The 25351-nt window shown below is 36.4% G+C and overlaps 2 protein-coding genes across 9 annotated transcripts; both read right to left on the reverse strand.

The window, feature by feature from the left end:
- Positions 1-1586: 1586 nt before the first annotated feature.
- Positions 1587-10975, reverse strand: LOC127810646 (ATP-dependent DNA helicase Q-like 5). 7 transcript variants are annotated; one of them, XR_008025512.1, is made up of 21 exons: positions 9796-10975; positions 9656-9709; positions 9177-9289; positions 8806-9018; positions 8599-8677; positions 8386-8439; positions 8197-8271; positions 8028-8081; positions 7615-7659; positions 7426-7520; positions 7210-7339; positions 6793-6891; positions 6405-6460; positions 6211-6313; positions 4466-4594; positions 3797-3966; positions 3263-3287; positions 3054-3169; positions 2148-2260; positions 1922-2009; positions 1587-1783 (listed from the first exon to the last, which is right to left on the reverse strand). XR_008025512.1 is itself a non-coding variant. In XM_052350222.1 (20 exons), the coding sequence occupies exons 1-19, from the start codon at positions 10900-10902 to the stop codon at positions 2185-2187; spliced, it is 2793 nt and encodes a 930-aa protein (XP_052206182.1). In that variant the 5' UTR covers positions 10903-10975; the 3' UTR covers positions 1587-2009; positions 2148-2184. The 7 variants fall into 7 exon arrangements, 3 of the variants coding, with proteins under 3 accessions (XP_052206182.1, XP_052206181.1, XP_052206180.1); XR_008025511.1 differs by having other exon boundaries at positions 1915-2009; XR_008025510.1 differs by having other exon boundaries at positions 1922-2012.
- Positions 10976-13658: 2683 nt separating this feature from the next.
- LOC127810306 (uncharacterized) lies at positions 13659-21687 on the reverse strand. 2 transcript variants are annotated; one of them, XM_052349698.1, is made up of 6 exons: positions 20693-21687; positions 20419-20527; positions 19806-19926; positions 18916-19659; positions 16296-18243; positions 13659-14261 (listed from the first exon to the last, which is right to left on the reverse strand). In XM_052349698.1, the coding sequence occupies exons 1-6, from the start codon at positions 20859-20861 to the stop codon at positions 13858-13860; spliced, it is 3495 nt and encodes a 1164-aa protein (XP_052205658.1). In that variant the 5' UTR covers positions 20862-21687; the 3' UTR covers positions 13659-13857. The 2 variants fall into 2 exon arrangements, with proteins under 2 accessions (XP_052205658.1, XP_052205657.1); XM_052349697.1 differs by having other exon boundaries at positions 13659-14279; positions 20693-21686.
- Positions 21688-25351: the final 3664 nt, after the last annotated feature.

A 25351-nucleotide genomic window follows, 5' to 3' on the forward strand; every position in this document is an offset into this window, starting at 1 on the left:
GCAAGAGAGAAGAACGAAGAGAAATACATAAATTGCCCATGAGGTGTCGCGCCCGCGTGAGGAAAAGGTGGCCAATTCGGTTCGCACGCGAGAAAGGGGGGTGTATGGCCAGTTCAGTTTGCCAGGGAATATTTGCTACACCGATTCAGTTCAATTTTTTGAGTATTTTTATTAAAATAACCAAACCAAATCAAATAACCAATTTAAAAATAAATAAATAACCGAACCGTACTGCTCTTTTTGAAAAATCGAATCGAACCGACCAAACTTTTCAATTTGGTTCGATTAATTCGATTTAACCGAACTTTTACTCACCCCTAGTTATACTAGTCTAACTGACCAATGTGCTCACAACTTTCGTAAAAACTGAAAAAGAAAATGATTTAAGCCTACTGGAACTTATATATTACAATTTGAAACCCTAGTCGTGTAAATAGTACATAAATCTTTTGCTTAAAAATAATTTAGATGCTGAATGGATTCAAATATTTCAAGACACAGTAATTGAGATATTTTTCGGGTTTTTCTTATAAATTCTTATTTTTGTTTTAATTATTTGAGCTGTTTTTCCAACTTCAAATTTATTATGTCACTCTCCACGTAGTGGTGGTTTCATAATTGGAAAGAAGAGTTTTGAAGACTTCAACAGATGGTGTGGCATCATGTATTGCCCCACATTTCATTATTCCAACAATTGACCAGAAAAGGTCAAAATATAAAATAAAATTTTTATATGGCATAATACAAAGTCTATGCATTCAACATTATCTCAGTTTGAGAAATACTATGCTTGCAGTTGCTGAGCCTCCTCTGTAAAATTGAAGCCATCAAAGCAGAGCTGCATAAATTACTTGTAGTTAGTAGAATTAAGAAGAAAGAATGACACATTCATAAACTTGTTTGCTACCTTTCTGTTCAATCAACATCAGTGATTTTCTTGGCCATAACAAATAAATGGATGGATACAAGCACACAGTCAAGCAGCAGGAACAGGAGAACCAACCTGGGTTTGAACTTTTAACAGCCAACTGCAAGCACTGGACTTTGTCGCCATTCAAGGTGGTCTAGCTGATGCTATTGCACGCTGTGGATACATCTCAACTGGCCAGCAGCTCTACAGTCATAAGACTCGTAACTACATGAAATTTTGTTTAACAATGTCTTGTGTAATGTGAGAACTGGCATTCTCATCAGATGACAAATCTCACATCCACATCACAGTTCTAGTATTTTTGTAATTGTATTCCATACTTGACCTCAAATACACTAGCACAACTCACATGGACATCACATCGCAAATATTTATCCAAAAATGTTGATAAATTTTAACTGTCAAGCTCCTATAACCAACCAATTACCAATGCCAATCTAAAATTTGGTTGCGGCAATGTCAAAAGGATATGCCCACTGAAATTACAAAATTTGCTTCTTCCTAGTAAATGCTAAAATGATAGGCTCTACTTCTAGGGTTAAGTTAACAATTATAGTCTGAATTGAGAGAGCTTACAATTTTTTCATCCAAAAGCTGTAACTTTGATTAATAAGTAAATTATTTCTTTTAGGGATTGTGCACATAATTCTACTGACCACGTTAAAAATTTCAGTCTTTTTTTTCCATGTGGATGTGATTTCTCTTTGATTTTTTTTTTTTTTTCCACATCTAGATCCTCCCTACATATCTCTACCTCATACACGCAAGCACAGACCAGCAAGTCATTGTCTTCTATCTCACTGCCACCTCTAGTAGCCAGGGATATAATTGGTCTTAAAGCATCATCATTCTCTGGCAACATAACATGGATAAAACTGATCAGGTGCCTAGAAGGCCCATATTAAGTAGACATAATATCAGAATGATGCTTCATTTGATGTTTTAATTATGAAAAATGTAGTGGACATAGAAAAGCAGCTTACTCATTACATGGTAGCATAGGAAGTTGTCGATTTAGAATGATGAAATTGACACAATTTATCTCGAAGGTACTCTTTGCTGAATCCAAGCCATCCAACTGCTACAGAGAAAAAAAGATAGGGAAATTACTTTAAAAAATTAGTCTCAGCTGTCAATCAAAAGACCAGTATTTTAAAAGATATATATGGATGGCAACTGTCTTGCTTATAAATAGCCATCTAAAATTAATTCTTACTGTGGAAGTCATATAATAAAGCAAACTTCTAAGGGCATCATCTCTGAAAATCCATGAGCTCTGCCTTTGACGCTTCCATTACCACTTGAAAGCTTACATGCATGTACCTTCCCCTGTATTCACATTGCCTTAAGTAGCTCATCTTCTCATCCTTAATTTTTTGACAGATCACAAGTAACTACCAAAAATACACAGAAAATTTTACTTCATTGAATTCTTACTGTATGATCACCTAAGCCACCTGACTTAGACCAGCAAAATTACCATCTGCCCACAAAATTACTATTGGACACTGCAAATTATGTAGTATGGATCTGATTCAAGTTCTCATTGCACAATGGTTAATTCATGATGTGCAGTATCTTTTAGAATTCTAGGAATGACAAGATTTTTATGAGTAATTCATGTTAGGTATGCAATTTCACAATGGAAAGACAGTGCAACACCTTTGTCCCGCATTTTGTCATGGATATGAGTGTGAAAAAAGAATAGGCAAATTTCAGTGATGTGAATCTTGCAAGAGTAAGTGTCATTCGACAAGTCCAACCACATGTTCTATATAACTCTCTTGTTCTTAGGACTTTCAGGGCTGCTTGGATAATGTGAAAACTGGATGAGGCAAATATGATTTGGTTTCAATTGGGCCTTTGACTTCATAAAAGAGATGGAACAAGGATATGCCAAACAGTACAGGTTCTAAAACCAGTTGGTTTGCAGTGCCTGGAACTGGTTTTGATTCTTCTGAAACAAGGCCAAGAGCAGCATATTACCAAAAGAAAAAACAGATACCAAATGTCAGCCTGTTATAGTTCCAGCTGTTCAATTTACTTTAGCCACTGGCACCTAGATCCCCATAAAACGAAATAAGTACCCCCAACAAAAAAGGAAGTATTTATTGACTGATACCAGAAATGGGTTTTGGACCAAATTGCTGAAGGATAGGCTGGACTGCCAATGCCATGCATTATCCGCGCAACAGCTCTGGGAGTAAATTTGGTTTGAGAATTACTTCGTAAAAAGACCTATTACATCCAAGCAAAGCAAAGGTTTTTACCATTTCCAAGTACAAGTTTCCTCATTAATGCAAAAATTATTTAACTCAAGTAAATCCTTACCTTAATATCTGCTCGTAAGAACCGGCTGCAAATATACGATACATTCTTATTAGCATAATAGAATAACATGCTAGCAAGAATAGAAGCTCATGGAAAAAGTTAGTTGATATGCGTTAGTAATATTATGAGCATTAAAAAAAATCAAAAAGGTGGATGGAAGTTTCACATTGTTAGTTAAACACAATAGGCACTCTGGCCTTTAACCTTCCGAGCAGAGAAACAATTTCATATAAATGCTACACAGCTGAACCTAACTGCAAGCCTGCAACAGGTCATTCATGTCATGTTGTTTTCAGCATGTAATCGTGGGTGCCCGTTACTATCGCCAGTACAGGAGTTTGGAAGTCTAACATTACAATTCAAAAGCAGTATAAACCAGACAATTATACGAATTTTAGGGTGTTCAAATTTATTTCTTACGATACGATTTCATTGGATTCATGAAGCATACTAGAATTTGTATTATAATACTCTGACTGAAAAATCACTATCATTAAGAATGTGTGTCATATAGAGAGTTTCAAAGTTGCCAACCTGCTTTGGTCCATCTTAATAGGAATGTCATTTCCATCATCTCCATTGAAGTATTCCAATATCTTTTTCTGCAAGCATGAAGTGTGTTGAGAGCCACTGCAACCATTCATCTTCTTGCACTCTTGCACCGCAAAAACTGAAGCATTAAACATTGTGTCTATTTTCCGCACCTACATCAAAAATAGATGTAAATCATGTTCATGAAAATGGTATATCTCTCATTTTTTTAAAGACTTCATTCATGAAGACCATAAACTTATGCTATTGTTCTCAAGTGAGTGATGGCCACCCATGCATCAGTCCATCCATGTGACTGATTGCACAGGGTATGGCCACATAATTACATCATGTTGCCATACAACTGTTTCCTGATCTTGATAGTTTGGTTTAAGCAAGAACATGACACAAGGACTTTAATAACTTAGAAATGTGCATTTGGTTCTCAGATGCCAAGGGTTTTGTTCTGTACTGTTAAGGGGGAAAACAAAAACATAACAGTAAATAGCTCAGAAAATTAACCCATTGACGAAGATAGGAGGGCAAAAGGTAGCCCAAAGGTTACAACAGAGGACATTCCCATGGTTCAGAAGCTGCCAAAGATCATTATCCTGTTATCATGTCGGCTCAAATTGGAAGTAACTTTTCTATGATACTGGCACAATCAATCACCTTGCAACTTTCAACCTCGGACAGCCACTTCGTAAGGTGTGCTGCAAGAGAGCAAAAATCTTTTGGAGCATCCACAATAGTGTAGCAGTAGGCAGGGTCCTTCGTCTCATATGAGATCTCCCCTTTTGACTAATGCAAGGAAATAAATAGTTTCATTAAAACTGAAGTAACAATAACTTGAGAAACACAACAAAACTGAAAATATTGCACTACACAATTTATCATAATTTTTAGGGTAAAATACACTGACCACCCCTGAGGTTTAGCCTAACTGCAGAAAGTATCCCTCCTGTCCTGGAAATTTCACCTCACCTTCCTTAACTTCACAAAATGTATAACACTCTGCACCCCTTCATTAGTTAATGGCAATACAATTTTTTAAAATGTCCAAAATGTCCTAAAAATATCTCTCTTTCAGCCACAACCGAACTAGAGTGCTCTCTCTCTCTCTAATGACTCATAATGTTATATACTATTGTTGGAAATTTTAAAACCAATTTAGAGAAACATTAGGTGATTTGAGAAACAATGGATAGCATCGGTGGCCATAGTTGGCTAAAATCAGTTAAAAGGAAAAAAAAGGCAAAGTTTTGGAAGTATTTCAAAATATGGTAGTGTATTTCGAAATAGATAACAAATTATTGAGAATTCTAAAAAATAGTCATATATTTCTAAATAGAAGAATTCTATTCAAAATAAAGTCCTTATTTGAAAATAAAATTGCTAAACACTGGATAGTTTTTGCAAGTTTTTGTTCAGGGATGAAAGGGAAGACCCATTTGTGGGCCAATTATTATGAGTTTTAAACATGGTTTTCCAACATTATTACCCATATTTTGGATATTTTAGAATGAAAACATTTGATCATTTCTTTTATGAAAAAGATTTGATCATTTGGTGGGTTAATTTGTGGATTAGTGTGAATTTATGATTAGGCATGTGATTAAGCTATGTTATGACAAATTGAGGTCTGAGGGATTGAAGTAACCAAATTTGGGTAAGGTTTTAAACCAAATGAGAGATTGATAGGTACACGCCCATATCATGGCATTTTGAGCCAATGATAGGCTAAAAGAGTAAGACAAACAATGGGGAACTGCAAGCATGCCCTGTAAGGGCTATCCTAAGCTGCCCGAGACTGATGGAGGGGCAAAAATCTCCTACAAAAAGAGGAGATTTGGCTGCAAGAAGAGAGGACAAACCTGTAACGAAACTCTCCTTTTGACTAATGACTCTAATGCCCTTCAAAAGAATGCTAGGGAGGGCAAAAGGAGGGCCAAATTGTCTTTGGGCCACCAAATAAAAGAGAAAAATCATATTTCTCTCTCATTTTTGCATATGCTAATTTCATGTCTGAGAAGAGGGGAGAGTTTAAGAGAGGTTCTTTGAGGTATTGGGGTCATGTTTGTGGGATTTGTAAGGTCTCCACACAAGATAAGTGTAGGATTGATAAAATTATTTGTACGGTTCTTTGAGAATTTTTACATCATCTGATCTATTTCAGTAAGATTGATCACAAAATTGTTGGATTGTATATTTGAGCTCGGATTCTGATAAGTATTAGCACTGGTGAATGGATAACCAGTCTGTATCTCAATCTCTATGTTAACATCAGGTGTTTCTCAAACAAAAAATGCAATGTGAGTTGGTGAAACATTGATGACCATAGATATAAATTTAAAGCACAATTAAATCAATTTATAACTTAAACTCAGTTGCTGCATAATTGGCATTAATAAACAAACCTTAAGCTCCTGTAAATGATTTGATACATCAGCAGCTGAGATCCCAATGCTATTTGCCACAGTTGGCATGTCAAATACATAGTGCCCATTCTTAGTATCAGACCTGAAAATGATCACCATAACCTACTGTAATAAGAAAGACCTAGAAAAGCAGCACTCTATTTCTTCATTACACAGCAAAATTTTGCACTCACTTCTTGATAATTGCAGAAAGTAAAATATCCTTGGCTGCAAGCAATGCAGCAGGAGTCTGCATCCATTTATTACCACACTTGTCAAGCACAAACAAAATATCAAAACAAGATGAAATTCAAATATGCTCACAAGATGCCCTTCATTTTTAATTACAAATTACAAATTGGGAAACCAACATATTTGCACTGAGAAGTAGATCTATTGGATGGATGAACTCAACTATATTTAACAGAACTCTGAAACAATAACTAATGATTGCATTGACTCCTCAAACAAGTCCATTCCTTAAACCAGCATCCGTACATAGAAAACACATGAATGAGCTCTCTGGCTTATCCCTATGCACATAAGTTAATGCAACAGACAAAAACATAATTTGCCAACTACCTGATGAAAATTTAAAGTGCAGGTTACATTTATCTGTGGAAGCATGCGCAAATATTGCACTTCACCCAATTCCAAGTGAGTTAGAATGGTCAGCATCACCTGACAATGTCAAAATCAATTTCATCTCTTAAGATGCACATAGATGTGCCATAGACACTTGGAAAGATACTTTGTCAGCATTCTAATATTTCTATAGCTTGACTACAAGGAAGAAGAAAATTATATGTGTACAAGAAAAAGGACATCCCAATGCACGAGGCTCCGTGCTTGACAAGGGTTGGGGTCAGCTTGCTTTTGTGCATGGCCTTACCAAAGCTTGCCCCAAATTAAAAACATATACCTTCCATACAATCAAGAATTACCAAAATTAATGATCCAGATGACATAAGCACATGAGCGTTAGAATGTGTAAAGAACCTCTTCTTTCATATCAAATTTACGAGATGCGGGCTCTCTAACTAATGAACAAATTTTCCCATGTGAATCCTCATTACTGCAAAAAACTTGAGAGAGGAATCTGCTAACTGCATATTCATCTACACCCTCACTGCAGAGTAAAATATTGTTAGAAAATTTCAGATCTTGCAATTCCATAAATTGGAACTCAACAAAAAATGAAGTGCAGTGGACCACCTGTACATGAGACTGCGGAGCTTAAAGTATGTGTTATTGTCAAAAAGGAGATGGCAATAAGATAATCTACCATCCCTTCCAGCACGTCCAATCTCCTGTGTCAAAGTGTGATTCATTTCTTTTAACAAATTTTGACCTTAGTATCAACTTCCAAACAACTAACATACTGGTTAAGAAGCAAATATCCACCTGAACATACTCTTCCAAGCTTTCTGGCAAGGTGTAATGGATAACCTGACATAATCATTTAGGAAACTGCAGCATAAATTCTATAGGCAATACCACACCATAAAAATATTGTGAAAACAGGATATTTCATGGTAGGCAACTAAATATCTAATATTGCTCTGTTGTTGCTTTGATCAATTTTAGTGTATTCAGAGAATTTAAATCAGGTTACATCAACGTTCACTTAATAAACCCATCTCTGCATATCAGAGTGGATAACATTCTAAAGATGTAGAAGGCAGTGTCAACACGATTATCTGGTATGATATTCTATTGGTGTATAACTGACTATCTTCTAATTAAACTGCAAGCATCAGTAAATGAAAAAATAATTCAGATCAAACTAGTATCATAAGCAAGGTCCTCATTCTTACAGCTCCAACGTCACTTTTGTCAAGTCCCATACCAAATGCCACAGTTGCAGCAACCTTTCAGAGAAAAAAAAATTACAAGCTAATGAATTTTACATATGCTATGACATTAACTTGCAATAAAAAAATATATGGTTTCAAACCACTAACAGGACCAGAATAACTTCCTTACCACTCTGATCTTGTTCAAACAAAATAATTCCTGAATACGGCTTCGATCTTTGGTGGGTATACCACTGTGGTAACTCTGAAAAAATTTTCAACTTTATCCTTATAACCATTTAGAATGAATTAATTTTACTACACCAAAAAGAATTTGCTTAGAATCTAACTTAACCAAAAAAGTAAATGAGAAGCTAACCATTGCTGGAACATTGTTGTCACATAAGTATTTGCTTATTAAATCAGTTTCAGACTGCAAAATACATTAACCAAATACCAGTCAAAATGCAAAATATATAGCTATAGAACAAATCCAATTCTCTAGTTCAACAAAAATATTTAAAGAAACATAAACACCATGGTATACACAATATTTGAGCAATTCTTCTGCAGGAAAAACTCTGGTGCTTACCTGAAATTTGCAGTATACAATTAAGCTTTTAACTTCTGCAAAGGGTGAAGACTTGATCAACTTCATCAGGTCCTTTATTCTGTTATAGAAAGGATGTTGGTGAAGAATTAAATATATTCAGTTAAACATGAAACCAAAATAAAAAAGCAGTTGACATGGATGGAAAATAAGAAATTGGCCCTCGTGAAAATACACATACAAACTTGCCTATTGCTGGTTAATGTAATTGATAATTGTAAGTTGTCCCTCAACTGGGCTGCCTTGATGAGATTTGTTGGAGGAATCTCAAGAGCACACATTACATCATTCAGAGTTTTGGTGGTTGCAGTTGCTGTCATTGCAAGAATGCATTGAACATTAAGTTCAGTATGAAGTAAGGATGCCCTAAGCCTCATATATGAAGGCCGGAAATTATGTGACCTGTTAAAAAAGATCTATATTTAGTTCACAATATTGTAGAAATACATGCAACAATGAAAGGGTGAGATAAGATAGAAGGCAATGTCTACAAACTAGAAAGTGAATGGAGAAAAGGTGGAGACAAATGTACCAACCCAAAGGACTGCTCAAGAACTCACCATTCAGATATGCAATGGGCTTCATCCACCACCAGAAGTGATATAGGTGGAGAGACAGCTAAAATGGAGATAAAGTCTGCATTTAAAAATCTCTCTGGTGAAACAAAAAGCACCTAAAACACAAACGATGCTGGTTTAGCCTTCTGAACTAATATCAAGATATAGGTTTTACAATAACAAGTAACAACAACTCTATTGAAACAAAAGGACCTCAAACAACAAACTATACTAGTTTTGAATCAGATAGCACTGAAAATGACAGACCTAATATCAGAACAAAAATTTGAATCAGATAGATCTGAACATGACACAGTGCACTAATATATGGCGGCAAAAAAAGTCCTGTAATTCGAAGTTAGTGACAAGACACTTAACCAACCAACTGTTCTTCAATAACAAGAAGGTGAGATACACAGAACACATTCACAAGTGCACTCACTGACAGGAAAAACAATCCCAAACAATCAAAATCAAGTCACCTTTATGGTTCCTTCTTGTAGCAGCTTCAGCGTTTCGCACATCTCTTCATGTGTCTACAGTAACAAGACGGATCAAATCATACAACCTATTAAAAAACCACAAGCAGGCAGAAAACACAGGGATGCAGAGAGAAATGAACCTGGGCACTAGAAAGAAGGCCACCCTCAATCATCGGAGGTAGATGTTTAAGTTGATCGATCATCAAGGCCACTAAAGGACTCACAACAAGAGTAATCCCCGGTAAGACTATCCCCGGCAGCTGATAACATAGTGACTTTCCCGCCCCAGTTGGCAAAACAAGCATGGTAGATTGCCCCGAAAGCACCAACTTGATTGCCTCCAGTTGACCATCGCGAAATGAATCGTACCCATGAGTGAGCTTCAACAACTTCAAAAGATTATCGTCAGACGCCTCGTCTTGGACACCCATCACTGCCTCTTCAATCACCTTTTTGTCCATTTCATATCCAGGCCGCTTGCCCACCTTTAGAACATCAGCATCTTCATCACACAAAACTCTCGATGTTCTCTTACTTCTCCTAAAAGATCTACGTGAATTCGATACACTGTATCTTTTCCGCTTGCCCTTGAACTTCTTAAATTTGCTTCCGTATCCATTAATGTTCAGCCTCACAAAGTTCCCTTCATTACCACTCTTCACCCGCTTCACTGGCATCGCATAAAGATTACGTCCTCCAATCAAATTAGGATACCTTTTCACAGCCCTCGTCGAATTCCCGGCCTCCCCAAGCTCAGTTGGCCGTGGCGGCGGACCTGATCCTGGGGTAACAGCAGGACCATCCTCGGGAAACTCCATATTGGGGATCGGCCTTCGAGTCTTGGAGAAGGATGCGAACTTGGACAAGTACAAACCCCCAGCAGGAATATTGCTTGTGGAACTATCCACGTGAATTTCATTGTTTGAGCGGTGGATTTCGAATGGCAAGGCGGAGAGATCTGGCGAGGGAATTGGAGTCGTAGATGGAATATAATCCTGCCTTGGAGGTGGTTTTGCTTGCTGGCAGGATGGCTTTGATTTTGGTTTTGATTTTGGTTTTGGTTTTGGTTTTGGTTTTGGTTTGGGGTTTGGAATGGGGTGTGAGTGGGCAGCGATGGCCGCGAGCTTGATTTTGGATTCGTTGGAGGAGAGAAGAGAGGGCGGCGGCGGAGGAGGGGGTTGAGGATGTCTCGGCGGGGTCGCCGAGACGTGAGAGCCGTCGGAATCGGAATCGGAATCGGAATTCATTGAAGAGGTGGATTGGAAGCAGAGAGAGAGAGAGATAGAGGCGCGACTTTTGAGGACCGCTTACGCTTCTGCATTTTCCCGCCATTCGCAGCGGAGGAAAGTCTTTCGTTTTCTTTTCTCTTTTTAAAATTCTTTTATTCAACAATATTATAATTTATTATAAATTTAATAACTTCAAGCTCTTAAATTTTTAAGAATCCTTCTAGATATACAGTCATTTTGTATATCTTAAGTTATATAAAGGGGTATTATGATCAAAATATTCTGCATCTCATATGTGCCTCACGCGCCTTTATGCACCTCATGAGGGATTTTTTGGTCATAATACCTCTTAATGTAGCTCAAAATGTACAAAATGGGTATATCAATAGTTTTTTTTAATTTTTAATAAATATATAATAAAATAAATTATATAACTTATAAGTGGTGGTAAGCCAAACAGCCTCTGTACAAGCAATTAGCAAATAAGACAATAAAGAAAAAAACAAAACAAAACAAAACCTACTACAGCGTACAATACATGCAATGCAATGCAAGCTCATTCTATTAAGCACCCACCCACTAACAATTATATAAAAAAATAAATATTATTATTATTATTAAGGTCCACAAGTTTGGTATTTTTTTTTTAAACTAAGTGATTTAAAGAAATAATATGTATTATCTTCTAATTACATAAGTGTTAATACGGCTCATTTTTTTTATAAAAAAAATACTATTAATTATCTAAAGCGACGCTTCCATCTCCTTTTATCTTTAAATTTATAAACTATATATCATGAATAATAATCACTTAATTAACAATTTAACTTCTTACTTAAACTTCATACCTTAACGTTTGGTACGGGAAAAGTTTTTAAATTCCTGGGATTCATGATTATTGGGAATGCTTTTGAAAATCTTTGATTAACAGGATTTATGTAATTCTATATTTGGATAGATTTAAACATTCTAAAAAATATTGAGTATTCTTTTATAAAAATCTTACATTTCTATATTTGGTTTAAATGTAACATTATTGGAAATTTATGTTTTTTTTCAAAATTACTCTTATTTAATTTTTTATTTAAAAATAATAAATTTCTTCTATTATATAAAATATTGGGACCCACAATATCTTTAGAAAATTTAAAAAATGTTTTTTTTTTCACATTATGTATATATATATATATGCATGTGTATATATATATAATACATGTTTGTATGAATATTTACTGTAATATATATAATATTTTATAATAAATAATATAAATATATTATAATATATTTTTATATTTAATATCATATATATATATATAATATATTTGTATGGGGTTATAAAAGAGTAAGGGGTATTTTAGTTTTTTTATTTGTTAAAAATATTCTCAAGTTCATGGAAAACTTGGATTCCCAACCCTTCTATGGAAATTTTTTTGTGAGAAAGTTACTTAAAAATTAGTTTTGGAAATCCTATTTCTCATTATTCTTTTTATAAAAAAATTGTACCAAACATAGAAATACAAATTCTCAACCTAACATTTTCAAAAATCTTAAAATTTGCAATATACCAAACACCCCCTAAGTCTCAAAGTAATAAATATATGCATCTTATCGGGCTGGGTGTGGGAGACACCTAGGGTAAGCGATTTCACCTTTTGGACCAATAAATATATGCATTACCCACAAAGCAGCTACCACTTCTTTAGGTGGACTTGTTGATTTCATCATCATTTATAGTCCAATTTTAATTATAATAATGCAATCTAATTTACAATTGATATTTTTACATAAAATATTCTTCCTAACAAGTTTTTATGGAACAATCTTCATTTTTTTATAATATTTTTATAGATACCAATATATGGTATTAAAATTTTCAACATAGAGGTTTTATTTTTAACATTTACGGTAAATGGCAAATTTCATAATAAATTAGTTATTTTATTTTAATTTTTATGATCATAACTATTAAATTTTGATTTTTATTAAAATTTAATTCCACTTTTTTATATTTCATTAAACTCTGTTGACAAAAACTGATTAATATAAATATCAAAATCACTTAATATAAAAACTAACCTAAACTCAGAAAAAGCAATTCTGATATTTATATATTATAGATAAATTCTATACACATCTCATGAGATCTCATGTAGTTTAATTAACTAATTTTGGGTGACGCCTCTAACATGGTTTTAATTTTTTATAAATATATATATATATATATTTTATTAACACACCATCACAAGCGTTCCTACTGTTCGATCTCATGATTTAAGTAGAATAGATAAATTAGGGAATCCAACAAACAAGTCTTGACCTCTAGTACAACCACAAACGTGAAGACAATAAACATTTTTCATGATCACTCATTACCCGTTGAACTATCTTCTGACTAGAGCTCAAACACATAATCTAAGAGCCAAAAATAACACTCCCAACAGATTCTTCCTACTCCAATTCCCTGGGGGCAAACACACCTTCTTTGTCAACTTGAAAGCTAACCCTGTCTATTTTATGTCAAAATGATGTCATTTTGAGTTGAAAATAGATCAGACCATAAAATTTGTATATGAAATTTGTACGTCACGTTAATTTTTGTCAATAGAATTTGACCCAAAAAAAATCAAAAGAAATACTAAATTTTAACAAAATTAAAGTTTAATAATTGTAATAATAAAAATTAAAGCACATTAATTTGTTCTAAAGTGCTAGATCAAATACTACCTCGGTATAAATTACCCTATACCAATAATATAGAAGAATAGGAAGACGAGTAAAACTAAACAAGGATAGACTGCTCTCATTTACCAACCTAATCAAAACTTTACAATTATTATGTTTTCACTCGATCAGTTGTGCATCTTACAAACAAATATCGAACCAATCAAGCAAAAAACAAAAAACCAAACAAATTGGCAATCAATGAAACAATGATGAAGAATCACTTAACCTCCTGGTTGCTGGGGATGGGATTCACATTACTGTGCAGTTGCACTTGGACTCTAGCTTTTGGGGGGGCTTCAAACTCTCATTCCCATCACGGACCCCTACCATTCGTGTTGTCGATGCGTCTGCTTTTGCGTTGCCAGACGGTGGTGGTTTCGGGTCTGTTTCCTCGGGCATCTGCCTTGCCCACCGGGCCTTGGAAGCGCGCTTGGCAGCAGCTCTTTCTTGTGGATTTTTTCTGTCGGAGTGAGAGTTTCCCAATATGGTGACCATTGGCCGTGAGACCTCTAACGGCACAGAGTTTTCCTTCTCTATTGCTGTGGTTGCAGCTTCATAAGCCAGATTGTGAATGATAGAGCTGCAGAAGAGTATCGCGTCGGTTGCTTCCTCCAGTGTCAGGCTTCTTACCTCAGGTCCAACATGGCCATCAACTGTGACAATTGACGACTCTGTCACAGTAAGGAGACTTCATCTCAGAGCTCCCATGCAACATATTAACTCACTAGTTTTTCAGATCCAACTACCTATTCAGCAAAATCTCACAGCCATGCTTTTTTGATACAACAAAATGAAAACATACGTGAAAACATGTTCAATAAACAAGGTACAGTACAATTCATTTTACCCTCAATTCATGCCATATGCTCTTAACAGAATGTTTAGTAGTGATTGTGAAACAAAAGAACTAAGACATAAGGGGCGCAGAACCTGAGGCAAGACTCAATTCATTTTCATACAGGTTCAGCAAAAAGACGGGCACTTGCAACACATTTATGCAAAGAATAAGCAAAGAAAAAAACTACACAAGAAAAGCCAGATTAGCTAATAAGAGATCCGGTAAGAGATCTCAATGCTAAGTGCCCATAAAATCTTGCCTCAAAAGTTAGGTTTATTATCTAGATTTAAATTACATAAATAGAAAAAAAGAAGGAAAAAAGAGAGAGAGAGAGCAGCAACAGTTGAAGAAGAGATCGTGTCAGTTGTTGAAGTTTAGGGTTTAAGGGGGAATGAAGCATACACCAAAGTCAAATTTGTTTTACGAAAGAAAATTTCAAGGATAGATTGAAGTCCTAGTAAGCATCTGCAAAGTCCACAAGACTATTGTCTCATGTGTAGGCAAAGACAAAACAAGACATGTTAGCCCATTTATTTCATGACTTGTGAGTTGCTTACTGGCTTAGGTTTTTGGCCAAGAATGGTCTAAGTGAGTGTGCAAGAATTCGACAGCCATTCAAAGATTTCCACAAAGTATGCAGACGAAACATGCACACAATGTCCCTTGCAATATTGAGATCAGGATTGAAATTTTCATAAGCCATCCTAGGATGCGTGGGATAATTGTGCCCACACAGAGCAAGAGATTCCAAGAGATCCAGTCAAGTTCCCACCATAGCCAAATGTGTAATAACCGTGCCCACAATGCCTAGATGGTAAGCACCATAGGATGATCATAGAAAAACAAGGCTAATGTAGCACAAAGAAACTGATATTTTTATGGGATTCATGCCTAGTTATTCTAGCAACTCAACGAGGGCAAAATTTCTTGAGGATTGCCATTCAAATCTGAAACAAAAGGCAATTAATCAAGGAATACTTGCTCACATTAGAATTCTTTCTATAATTATCATGCAATCACTACAATTAATCAATCAAGATTCCTAACCAGCACATATTCAGCATTCTAGAGCTTGATACTGATGGATGGACTTGAGACCTTGTTCGTCCATTAACTTTCAAGCCTTCAAGCTACAAGGAACAAGATTCTTGCCCTTTTGGTTACTTGAACCATTAATAAAACTTAGGAAACAATACTCAGCAAGCAGCTAAGTATGACAGAACGCAGCTAAGTATGACAGAACGGGGTTGATTAAGAAGCATCTCATCAAACTCAAGCAGGGGTTGAATCACCTCTAATGAGCTAAGGCAGAAGCATCCTCCTTGCATGCAGAGGCATAGGTGAGAAGGAAGACAGAGAAGAACCTAGTTTCAGCACCCACAACTAGCATAGGGCACAAACCTTTGTAATCACCTGCTCATGAATAGCAGGTTTCAATTGGACCAAGGGCTTGTACATTTCCCAATTTGGGTTTTTTTCCCTATAAAATTGCATATTTTGTCCTCTTTACTTTTCAATTTTCAAAAAATTTTATTCTATTTTGTGGATTTTTTATTCTTCCGTCTTTCAAATCCAATCTCCACAGACTGAGGTTTCTTCAACATTATCCAACTTAATTTTTATTTAAGGCTTCCGTTCATGCTACTCACCCATTCAGAACCCTTAGGTGACCGTATCAGAGCAGGGTGCTCAGTTTTTTTATCATGAGTGTGGTCTTCAGGCATGTTTTGCACTTAATTTTTTTTTTTAGAAGAATAGATATGCCAGACAAGAATACACAAGCCAAGGATTCATTGTGCGTGACAAATGGTAAAAGATGAATACTCGTTACAATGTGAGATATACTTACCAAGGATGCCATGTGCATGATCCAAGGTGTCAGGGTCAGAAACTGAAGTTTTTACATCCTTATCAGATGTGACAGCAACAGAAGATTCTGGTGACTCCTCTACTGTGCTCTTTGAATTTGGAGAACCAACAGATTCATAACCAGGCAAGCCAAGATGGCCATTTTCAATTTCTAATTCTGATACTGTTTCCAATGGAATTTGACTAGGAACTTCTGCAAAATCCACCCTATCAACAAACGAATTTGGCATGCTATCTTCCACCCTTTTAGAAGCCTCAAGGGTAAATGCTGATTCTTCTTGATTCGAGATACTACTTCTGTCATTTTGGAAGGCTTCACCATCTGCATATGAAGCAGAATTTACAATATTTGAAAAGCTAGCAACTGCACTCTCTCCTGCATTAATGTTTACATTATTGGTTGACAATTCTGACATGGCAGGAAACATTGTTCCACACTGATTGTTGCATACAACTTCAACACATGTACCATCCAGTCCTGCACTTTCTGAAGCTGATAATTGTTCAAGAAGTGTTATATCTGTCACACCTATGGCCTCATTCTCAACAGGGTTGACAGCTGCCTCAAAACTTTCTTCGTGCATGTTTGTCACAAGACCCAAACTTTGGGAAGCATGATTCAAATTTCCTGACAAAGAAGATCCTGTGCGTTGGTGCTTTGTGTCTATTTTGCACCTGCATGTTTCAACATTAGATTTACTGCCACTTAACTGTTTTTGCACATGACTCTCTGTCTGTCTAGCTAAGCCCAAGTCGAGAGACGTTGATGCAGAGAGACTGCCCTTACCAAGAGAGTTTCTTATGCTAGATGTACCATCTCTCACATAGAATGGATCACCATAAGCTATACTAGTAGCATTAAATGTCCTGCCCCGGACAACAGGCCCATTGCCGCTGTTTGACCTCTTCAGCAGAACAGAAATGCCTGCACCTTCTGAAAAATCCAGCGTTGAACTTGAGCTCTGTATTTGCTGAGTCACATCAGCACCATCAGATGTGTTATAACCAACAGTTGGTTGACCTATCACCTGCTGATTTGCTAAACTACAGACTTCTTCCTCTTCCAGTTTCCGTGCAAGAAAGTTTTCAGACGACACACTCAAGCCCAATTTGGCACAGGAAGTCCGGCTTCCATGAACATTCTCTTCACATGGAGTAGCTGTTGTTTTGGCAATCACTTCTGAAGATCCAGGCATGGCTATTAGAGGCTCCATTGCATCAAATGACATATGTTTGCTTAAGGAAGTCTGGCTTCCATGAACATTCTCTTCACATGGAGTAGCTGTTGTTTTGGAAATCACTTCTGAAGATCCAGGCATGGCTATTAGAGGCTCCATTGCATCAAATGACATACGTTTTTTTAAGATCCTGACCGACTGACTTGGGAAGTTATCAGAAATAATAATGGTTGGCACTGGACTAATGGCAGACAAAGGTTCATCTGACCTCCTGCAGTCCGGGCAGAGTTTCAAATCTTCCTCAGTTGATCCCATGGCATCATAATTACAGCCACATCTTGAACATAATGTCATCCCCTTGATTTGCAGAACTTCAGAGCTTTCCATGCTATGGTAGTAAAAATTTTCAAAGCCATCAAGTTGGAAATCAACTCCGGCACCTTCCCTAGAATCACCATGCTGAACATCAGACGGCCCATCATGGACTGCAGGACTCGTAGCCTGGTTTTCAGGATATGCTATATTTCCACATTCACCAGCCATATCATCCTGGTTCTGGTTGTTCCCCTCAGCATCATGTGCACCAGTAGTACCATGATCAAACCCTGCATTACTGCTAGTTGGGACCAAGGATGTTCCAGATGTCAAAGCACAATTCGCAGCAGCACTAGCTTTTCCAACATAAAAGGTAGAACTGGGCACGCTAGATAAGAGTGGCCTGAACATATATTGAGAACCTTTCTTCTGACCCTACAAAAAAGATTTAATAGAAATTTCCCCCTTCAGATGTATCTTGCTCTGACTTATGCATGAACAATCCTCACAATAAGGCCCATGAAATATTAGCTTTTGGTTTTCCTTAGATCAAGCAACAATCTCTAAGCTTTGCTGTTCGGTATTAGTTGGACAAGGACTTTTAGGTTTCACTAAGCCATTGCTGATCTATAAGTTATTCCCATATGATATATGTACTATTGCCAAAATGCCATATAATAGTGATGATGATGATCATAACCATAACAACAATAGTAATTGATAAATTACTAGAACACGCACCATTGAATCAATTACACCAGCTCAAATGCTAACTTTTTTCAATTGTTCAAAAACCAAGGAATATGTTACAATGTCCTGTTCTAGAGTTTATATGTTTCTTGTGAAAACCACATTAGTTTCTTGCTTTTTCTCTATCTTCTCACCAACTACATTAAATGTTGTTTGTTTTGCACTTGAGTCTATAAACTATAAGGAGTCTTGTGTCAACCTTTGAACTATACAGTTATGCATTCTTTGTTCAAAACCACAAGGCTTGTGTAATTTGCCCAAAATACAGACATGACTGATTTTTCTAGTGTTAGATTGATAAAAATATAACCATCATAAAACCTTGTTTCAATCCAAAAAGAAATAGATAATAAGTACCATTTGTCGAAGTGCTGAGTCAAAGGATCTCTTTGGAGCAGAACTTGATAATCCTGTTCGAATGGGCTTCTTGGAAAAGGCTGCAGCTCTATTCATTGGGAATGAACCAACTCTCCTTGAAGCTGAGCAGTCTGAGCTAATCATGGGAATGGATTGTAGAGAATCTAAATCATCATCACCGGATGATGTTACAGAACCTTTACTGTGGGAACTAAGTAGGTCCTGACTGTGTGATGAACTGACACTTCTAGAAGCAGTTGGAGGCATTGACTGTCTCCCAGATTTGTAGGATGAATCCCTCCTAGTCCTGGATACTGGTGAGGGATCCCTCAGATATGATGCTGGTCGATCAGCCAATGAAATACGCAGGTTAACAGATGCATCAGATGAGTAACCTGGAAGGTTGGTCTGCCATGACCTTACTTTTGGTGATGCTGAGTTTCCTCGACTTTTATTTAGTGGGGAGGTGCCTCTTGCCCCAGATGAGGACATGGTACCACCAGATCCCACACTTGTCCTTTTAGGAGTGGGTGTGGAAGACCTTGGAGCAGGTGGTGATGGTTTACTTGGTGGAGGAGATGATCTCTGTGATGGTGTAGCACAGTGTAAATTAGGTGGTGGACCAGAATGGGGTGCTGAAGACGGCCTTCCCCTCATCTGGAAAGTGCTTTTGCCAGACCGAGGAGATGGGCTTAATCGATTTGGACTCGCACTACCTCTACTACTTCTGTTACTCTTGTCCATCTGTAATTGGATAACGATTAGTCCAACCCATTGTTGCACTAAAAATGGTAAAACAAAATGACATAACAATGCTAAGAGAGACCATGCGCAGATATAAGTAGACAAAAGATGAAAATTCATCCTATTGACTTGAATAAATGACTTACTGTGGATGATCTTGAGATAGCAATGGGTTGACTTCGTGGTCTTCCCCTTTGTGGAACTGAGACCGGAGACGTCTCGTCATTCAAAGAAGGGAAGAGAGGTGTATCAGGAGGAGTTAATAACCTTCAGTTAACAACAACAAATTTTAGATCAAACCCAAGAGATTGAGGTAGCAAAATCCCGTGTAAAGCATTTGTATTTCAAAAAAATGATAACCATTTATTCTATATTACTAAATATAGTTTGTAACATGACTATTTATTGATGTCATACTTTCGAATTTCATGGTCACAAATTTGATGTCGGCTGCATTTAATATAAACAACTTCCTCCAGCTCAAATTTTATTTAAAGAAAAATTGTTGAGCAAATTCGACATAGAATTTTGTAACATAAACAGAATGGCCAACTTAGCAGATAGCACCATAACAAATCTATGACCCTCCAGATGTGTCATATGAAACAGACTGCTCAAGGTGTAAATTTTGTGCTCTCTCTTTTTTTTAATACTTCTATCTTCTTGTTCTTCTAAGACAATTTGAGTTCACAATTCACAAATACGATCGACTAAATGGTGTAAAGCTTTCAGGACAAGAAAATGAGAAATATCACCTACCACTCATAGTCATTCTTCTCCCCATCTGCATTAAGCAGGTCACTGCTCTCACCTCTTGCAGGGATAGAGAGTCCAAGGTTACAATCTGAGAAGTATCTCAACTTCGTAGCTACAGAAAGCAAATCAAGTTCAAATGTAAAAAGATAATAATAGTTGTCAGCCAGAGGTAACAATCAAGCATTTAAATCCCACGCTAGTCAAAAAAAAAAAAAAAAGAACACAAAGCCAAAAACCAAAATCCAAACTTCCACAATCATCAGTAACAGAATCTTACAGAACATGTCTTCAAACTCATCATTAGACTGAAGCAGGAAATAGTCACTTTCTCTGGTCTGCATCTCCTTGAACAAAGTAAGATCATCATCTTTCTCCCTCATGAGCAAGTGATTGTCCCCTCTGAGCTCCGTCCCAGGAGAGCATCTCAATGCTGGAGAAGGAGGCATTTCCACCAAAACAATTATCGCTCCAGCCCAATTCAAATCAACTGAGATGGAAATAGCAACCCATGCTAACGTGGAAGTGTAACCAAGCTGTAGCTTGCAGCATTAATAAGCGAATCTATTTGATGCCGTCAGCAATCAACACCACAAACAAACTTGTAATTCAATGAAAAGCAAAGTAAACTAAAAATCAACTCCCCCATTGTGAAAGCAACAATCCAAATTCCAGTGCCACGTCAAACTCAAATTCCAAGCCTTAGAACCTTACATAAGCATGAATCAAGCAACCGCGCAGAAAGGCGAAAGATTCAATTCAAAGCCGTCGTGAACCCTAGACTTCTCCTACAGAGTTGAACCCGACCTTAAAGCCAAACTCCACACAATTGAGAATCTCTATCACAAGTACAGAGTCGCCATTTTGGCAGCGTGACAGACAGTTGAAGTCAGCCGCGCCTCAAACACGAACTCAGCGGAAGCCAGCAGAAGTACCGAGTGGGAATGAAAATGAATGATGATTACGAAAAGTGAGTGGGAAGGGAGGTGAGGTGATGCGAGTGAAGAGCAGAAGCAAGGGGTCAGATCCGTGTGTGTGGCGCATTCTCAGATCGAAAATGCAGAGATGAGCGGATGAATTCAGGAGAAAAAGAAGCACTCTTTTTCTTTTTCTATCTCATCATCACAGAAAGGGCCCTTTCGCTGTTGCAGACTTTGCCTCTTCCATCAGCAGAAGAGCAGCCTCAGGCTTTCATTCATTCTAGTCTCTCTCAGCAACTCTGCCTGCCTGCCTGCCTGCCCGCTGGGCTGGCTGCTGTGTGATTTTCCATCTTTCCTTTTTCCTTTTCTTTTCTTCTACTTTATATATATATATATAAATAATGCCTAATGGTAATGGTAGTGCTCATTTGACTCTTAACCAATTAAATTACAGTTATTTTAAATGATTTATTCTAAGTTGTGACATAATTTTCCTGTTGGATGTTACATTAACGTAATGTAACAAACTTAGTGTGCATGGCATATATTTTAATTCCACCTAAATAAGAATATTGACAGCATATCTTTCAACAACTAAATTTTTAGGCAAATATTTTAAGTGTCACCATTATTTTTTTTTAAATATAAAATTCTGAAATAATGTTGCTGCTCTATTCAACTTTAAATATTTATATATATATATATATAATTTTAATCTCTTAATTAATATAATTTAATTTATACTAAGTAACGCTGATATCATAACTTAAATATAATCATGTGAAACCCATTTTATTAAGTTGTTGTCGTAAAATTTTTTTATATAATTATTATATTTAATTTGATATAACAACGTTACTAAACAACTAAATTCAACCTTTCATTAAGTTAAAGAAGGGGGCAGGGGGGATTGTCTGTCTTGTCTCCACTCACTAGTGTCAGATTAGGTACTTAAATTAATTGGGCCTTTGCTTTCAGAAGAAGCATGTCCTAATTTATTATTATTATTATCCTAACACAACTGTGGGCAGGAACTAAACTAGAAGATAAACCTAAACTGGTATGCTATCAATGTCACAGATGGGATTTGGAGCAACAAAGAAGTGACGATTAATGTGATAAATGATCATTATTCCTGCATTTGGGCTTTGTCTTCACTGGTTGGTGGTGATTAACTAAAATAAGTGTGCCTTATGTGTCATGGTGGATTAATTAGTAACCCATCTCCATCTAAACCGCTCGCTCAAAACTTAATTGATTTGGCACCATAATAATAGTAATTCTATTATTGTCAACCTAGGAAGAGAGAAGAGAGAAGAGAGAAGAGAGAAGGGGTACTGTAGAAGAAGAGTCTCTTATTAGAAGAAGGGTTTATGGAATCTTTAGGTACAGTTTAGATATTGTCTTCTTTTTGGGCCAAAGAAGTTGGCAAGACTAGTGGTAACGGCGGCAAAATGTCGTGGTCCATCGAGGGTGCTTGATACTTGTAAATACTTTGACACTTAAGTTTGTATTAGTTTAAAATAACAGAATGTGGATAAAGTTTAGAAAAAATATACCTTAACCTGTGATCAGACTGGTTTATATAGAGATGAATGGGCTTTGTGTGTTGCCGATTGTCGTGGGAGAATAGAGAACTAAGATGCACAATAATGATAAGGATTATCTTCGAGTATCTCATATTCAATAAAGATTACGAGCTAATGAAAATCAGCATGCGATTGATAGGATCTGTTACTAGCCCAAGGATCTAGGCTTATATGGAAAAGTTATTCGAGCTATGGGCCGGCCCAATAGATCTGATGACGTGGTGGCAGATCACCTTCATCTACCTCAGACTAGATGCTTACAAAGAGACGAAGTCGGGGACTTGCTCCCCCTTGATCACTCCGACGTTCAAGTTATTTTGCCGATAGTCTATTTATATTTTTACGGTATATAGTCAAGAACTTAGGAAAAAAGAGAGAGTGGATCCTTTACTCGTCCCTGTTGCTTTCCTTTTATCCTCTTGCCGAGCGGGACAGGGATTCTTTTTTCGAATCGCTAGGATCCCCATCCCGTCCCCTGCAGAGCCATGATCCTAACGATATGGTTATGGTTATGGTAATCATTTTCAAGAGGTTTGAGATAATCCCTATCTCCATGATTCTCAGAGCAATGGTTGATCTCGAGGAATCTGGAGAATCTTCGTTGAGTAACAAATTAGGCGGTGTGTTGAGACGTTTCTGCCATGTGTAATTTCTAAGCTTAAGTAGGATGACGTCAGTGGAGTGGCTCTCTAGTAAGCACGTGTCACTACTGCTATTGGCTATATTCTCGGGATATTGGAGTAATTATGGACCCGAGGGCATTTTCCCTTATCAACATCAGTACGGTCCATATTAGATATTTAATTTTATATTTTTTTCATTTCGATTTCTTGGTTTAGATTTCTTTAAATTTTTAAAATTTTTATCTAATTACTCTTTAATATTTTTTCAAAATTAACCACTATACTTCTTTAAAGTCTCAAAACTTAAGAAATATTATGACTAATTCAAAAAAATTCAAGCATTAAGTGGATGAATTTCAAAATTTAAAAAATATCTAAACTAAATGACAAGAGTTTAAAAAATGTATGATCAATTTACCTTTATTTTTATTATTGTAGCCTCAAAATAATGGAAGTTAGAAAAAGTAAGATTGCTTTATTATAGATGGACTTTCCATTGTATTAATTAATATCTAATTGTTATGAGAGCCGATATACAGGTTGTTGAATATTGATTCAAAATTGCTGATTTAGTGGGTTGATTGGGTTAAAATTCTGTTTATTGATTTAGTGGGTTGATTGAGTCAAAATTTTGTTTACTGATTTAGTGAGTTGAGATAATTTCATTTTTTTTAAATTTAAGTCTAGCAATAAATCCTATTTTCTTATTATTCAGTTGACATGTATTGTCTATTTAAAGGCATGATGATATGAATAAAAATACGGAGGTTACAATCTTTCACATTCATGTTTTTTTTTCAACTTTTGTTCGTTAACTTCATAGCTACCAATGTCTCTAAAATTCCAATAGTGGTATCAGAGCATTCAATGATTTTAAGGGGCTTGTGAGAGAGAACCCATCAACGCCTTCTTTATTTCTATAGCTTCCACCAACACATCATCTCTTTCACCACCAGTTTTTTATGGAGAAAATTATTAAGTATGGGCTGTTAAAATGAAAGCTAATTTGAGAGGTCTCAGTTTATGACAGTAGGTTGAAAGTGAAAGGGAGATACCTCTGCTTAGCAACAATCCTACGCTCAATCAAATCAGAGCTCATGAAGAAGTAGAAGCTAAAGCTCTGAGGGCTTTATCTCAAATATACGTTGCTGTCTCCGAATCAATTTTCTCAAGAATCATGACGTGTGAAACGACTAAGGAAGCATGGGATGTATTGAAAGAGCTATATCAAGGGAATGCTAGAACGAAGAGAATACAAGTGTTGAATCTCAAAAGAAATTTTGAGATTCTTAGAATGAATGAAAATGATACAATCCAAGAGTTCTCTGAAAAATTAATGACGGTGGTAAATAAAATCAGACTTTTGGGAGAAGAGCTACCTGATAACAGGATCGTAGAGAAAGTTTTGATAAGCCTACCTAAGAGGTTTGAGGTAAAAATCTTCTCCCTTGAAGATTTAAGGGATATTAGCCAAATTACATTGGCAGAATTAATCGGAGCCTTGCAAGCTCAGGAGCAAAGAATGATTATGAGAAATGAAGAAAGTGAAAAGACGGTGGAGGGAGCTTATTTTGCCAAGAGTTCATCGTCAAAGAAGAAATGAAAAATTCCAGAATGTGACCATTGCAAAAAACTTGGTCATGAAAAAAAAGATTGTTGGCACAAGGGGAAGCCTCAATGCTTCTAGTGTAAAAGATTTTGGCATTTGAAAAAGGATTGCAAATTTAACTTAAAAGAACAAGCAAGTACAATGAAGGTGATTGAAGGGGCAATTGAAGAGGAAACGCTCTTCTAGTTGGTGAGAAGT

The sequence above is a fragment of the Diospyros lotus genome, chromosome 9, assembly GCF_014633365.1.
Source record: "Diospyros lotus cultivar Yz01 chromosome 9, ASM1463336v1, whole genome shotgun sequence".
In the NCBI taxonomy this organism is placed as follows: Eukaryota; Viridiplantae; Streptophyta; class Magnoliopsida; order Ericales; family Ebenaceae; genus Diospyros; species Diospyros lotus.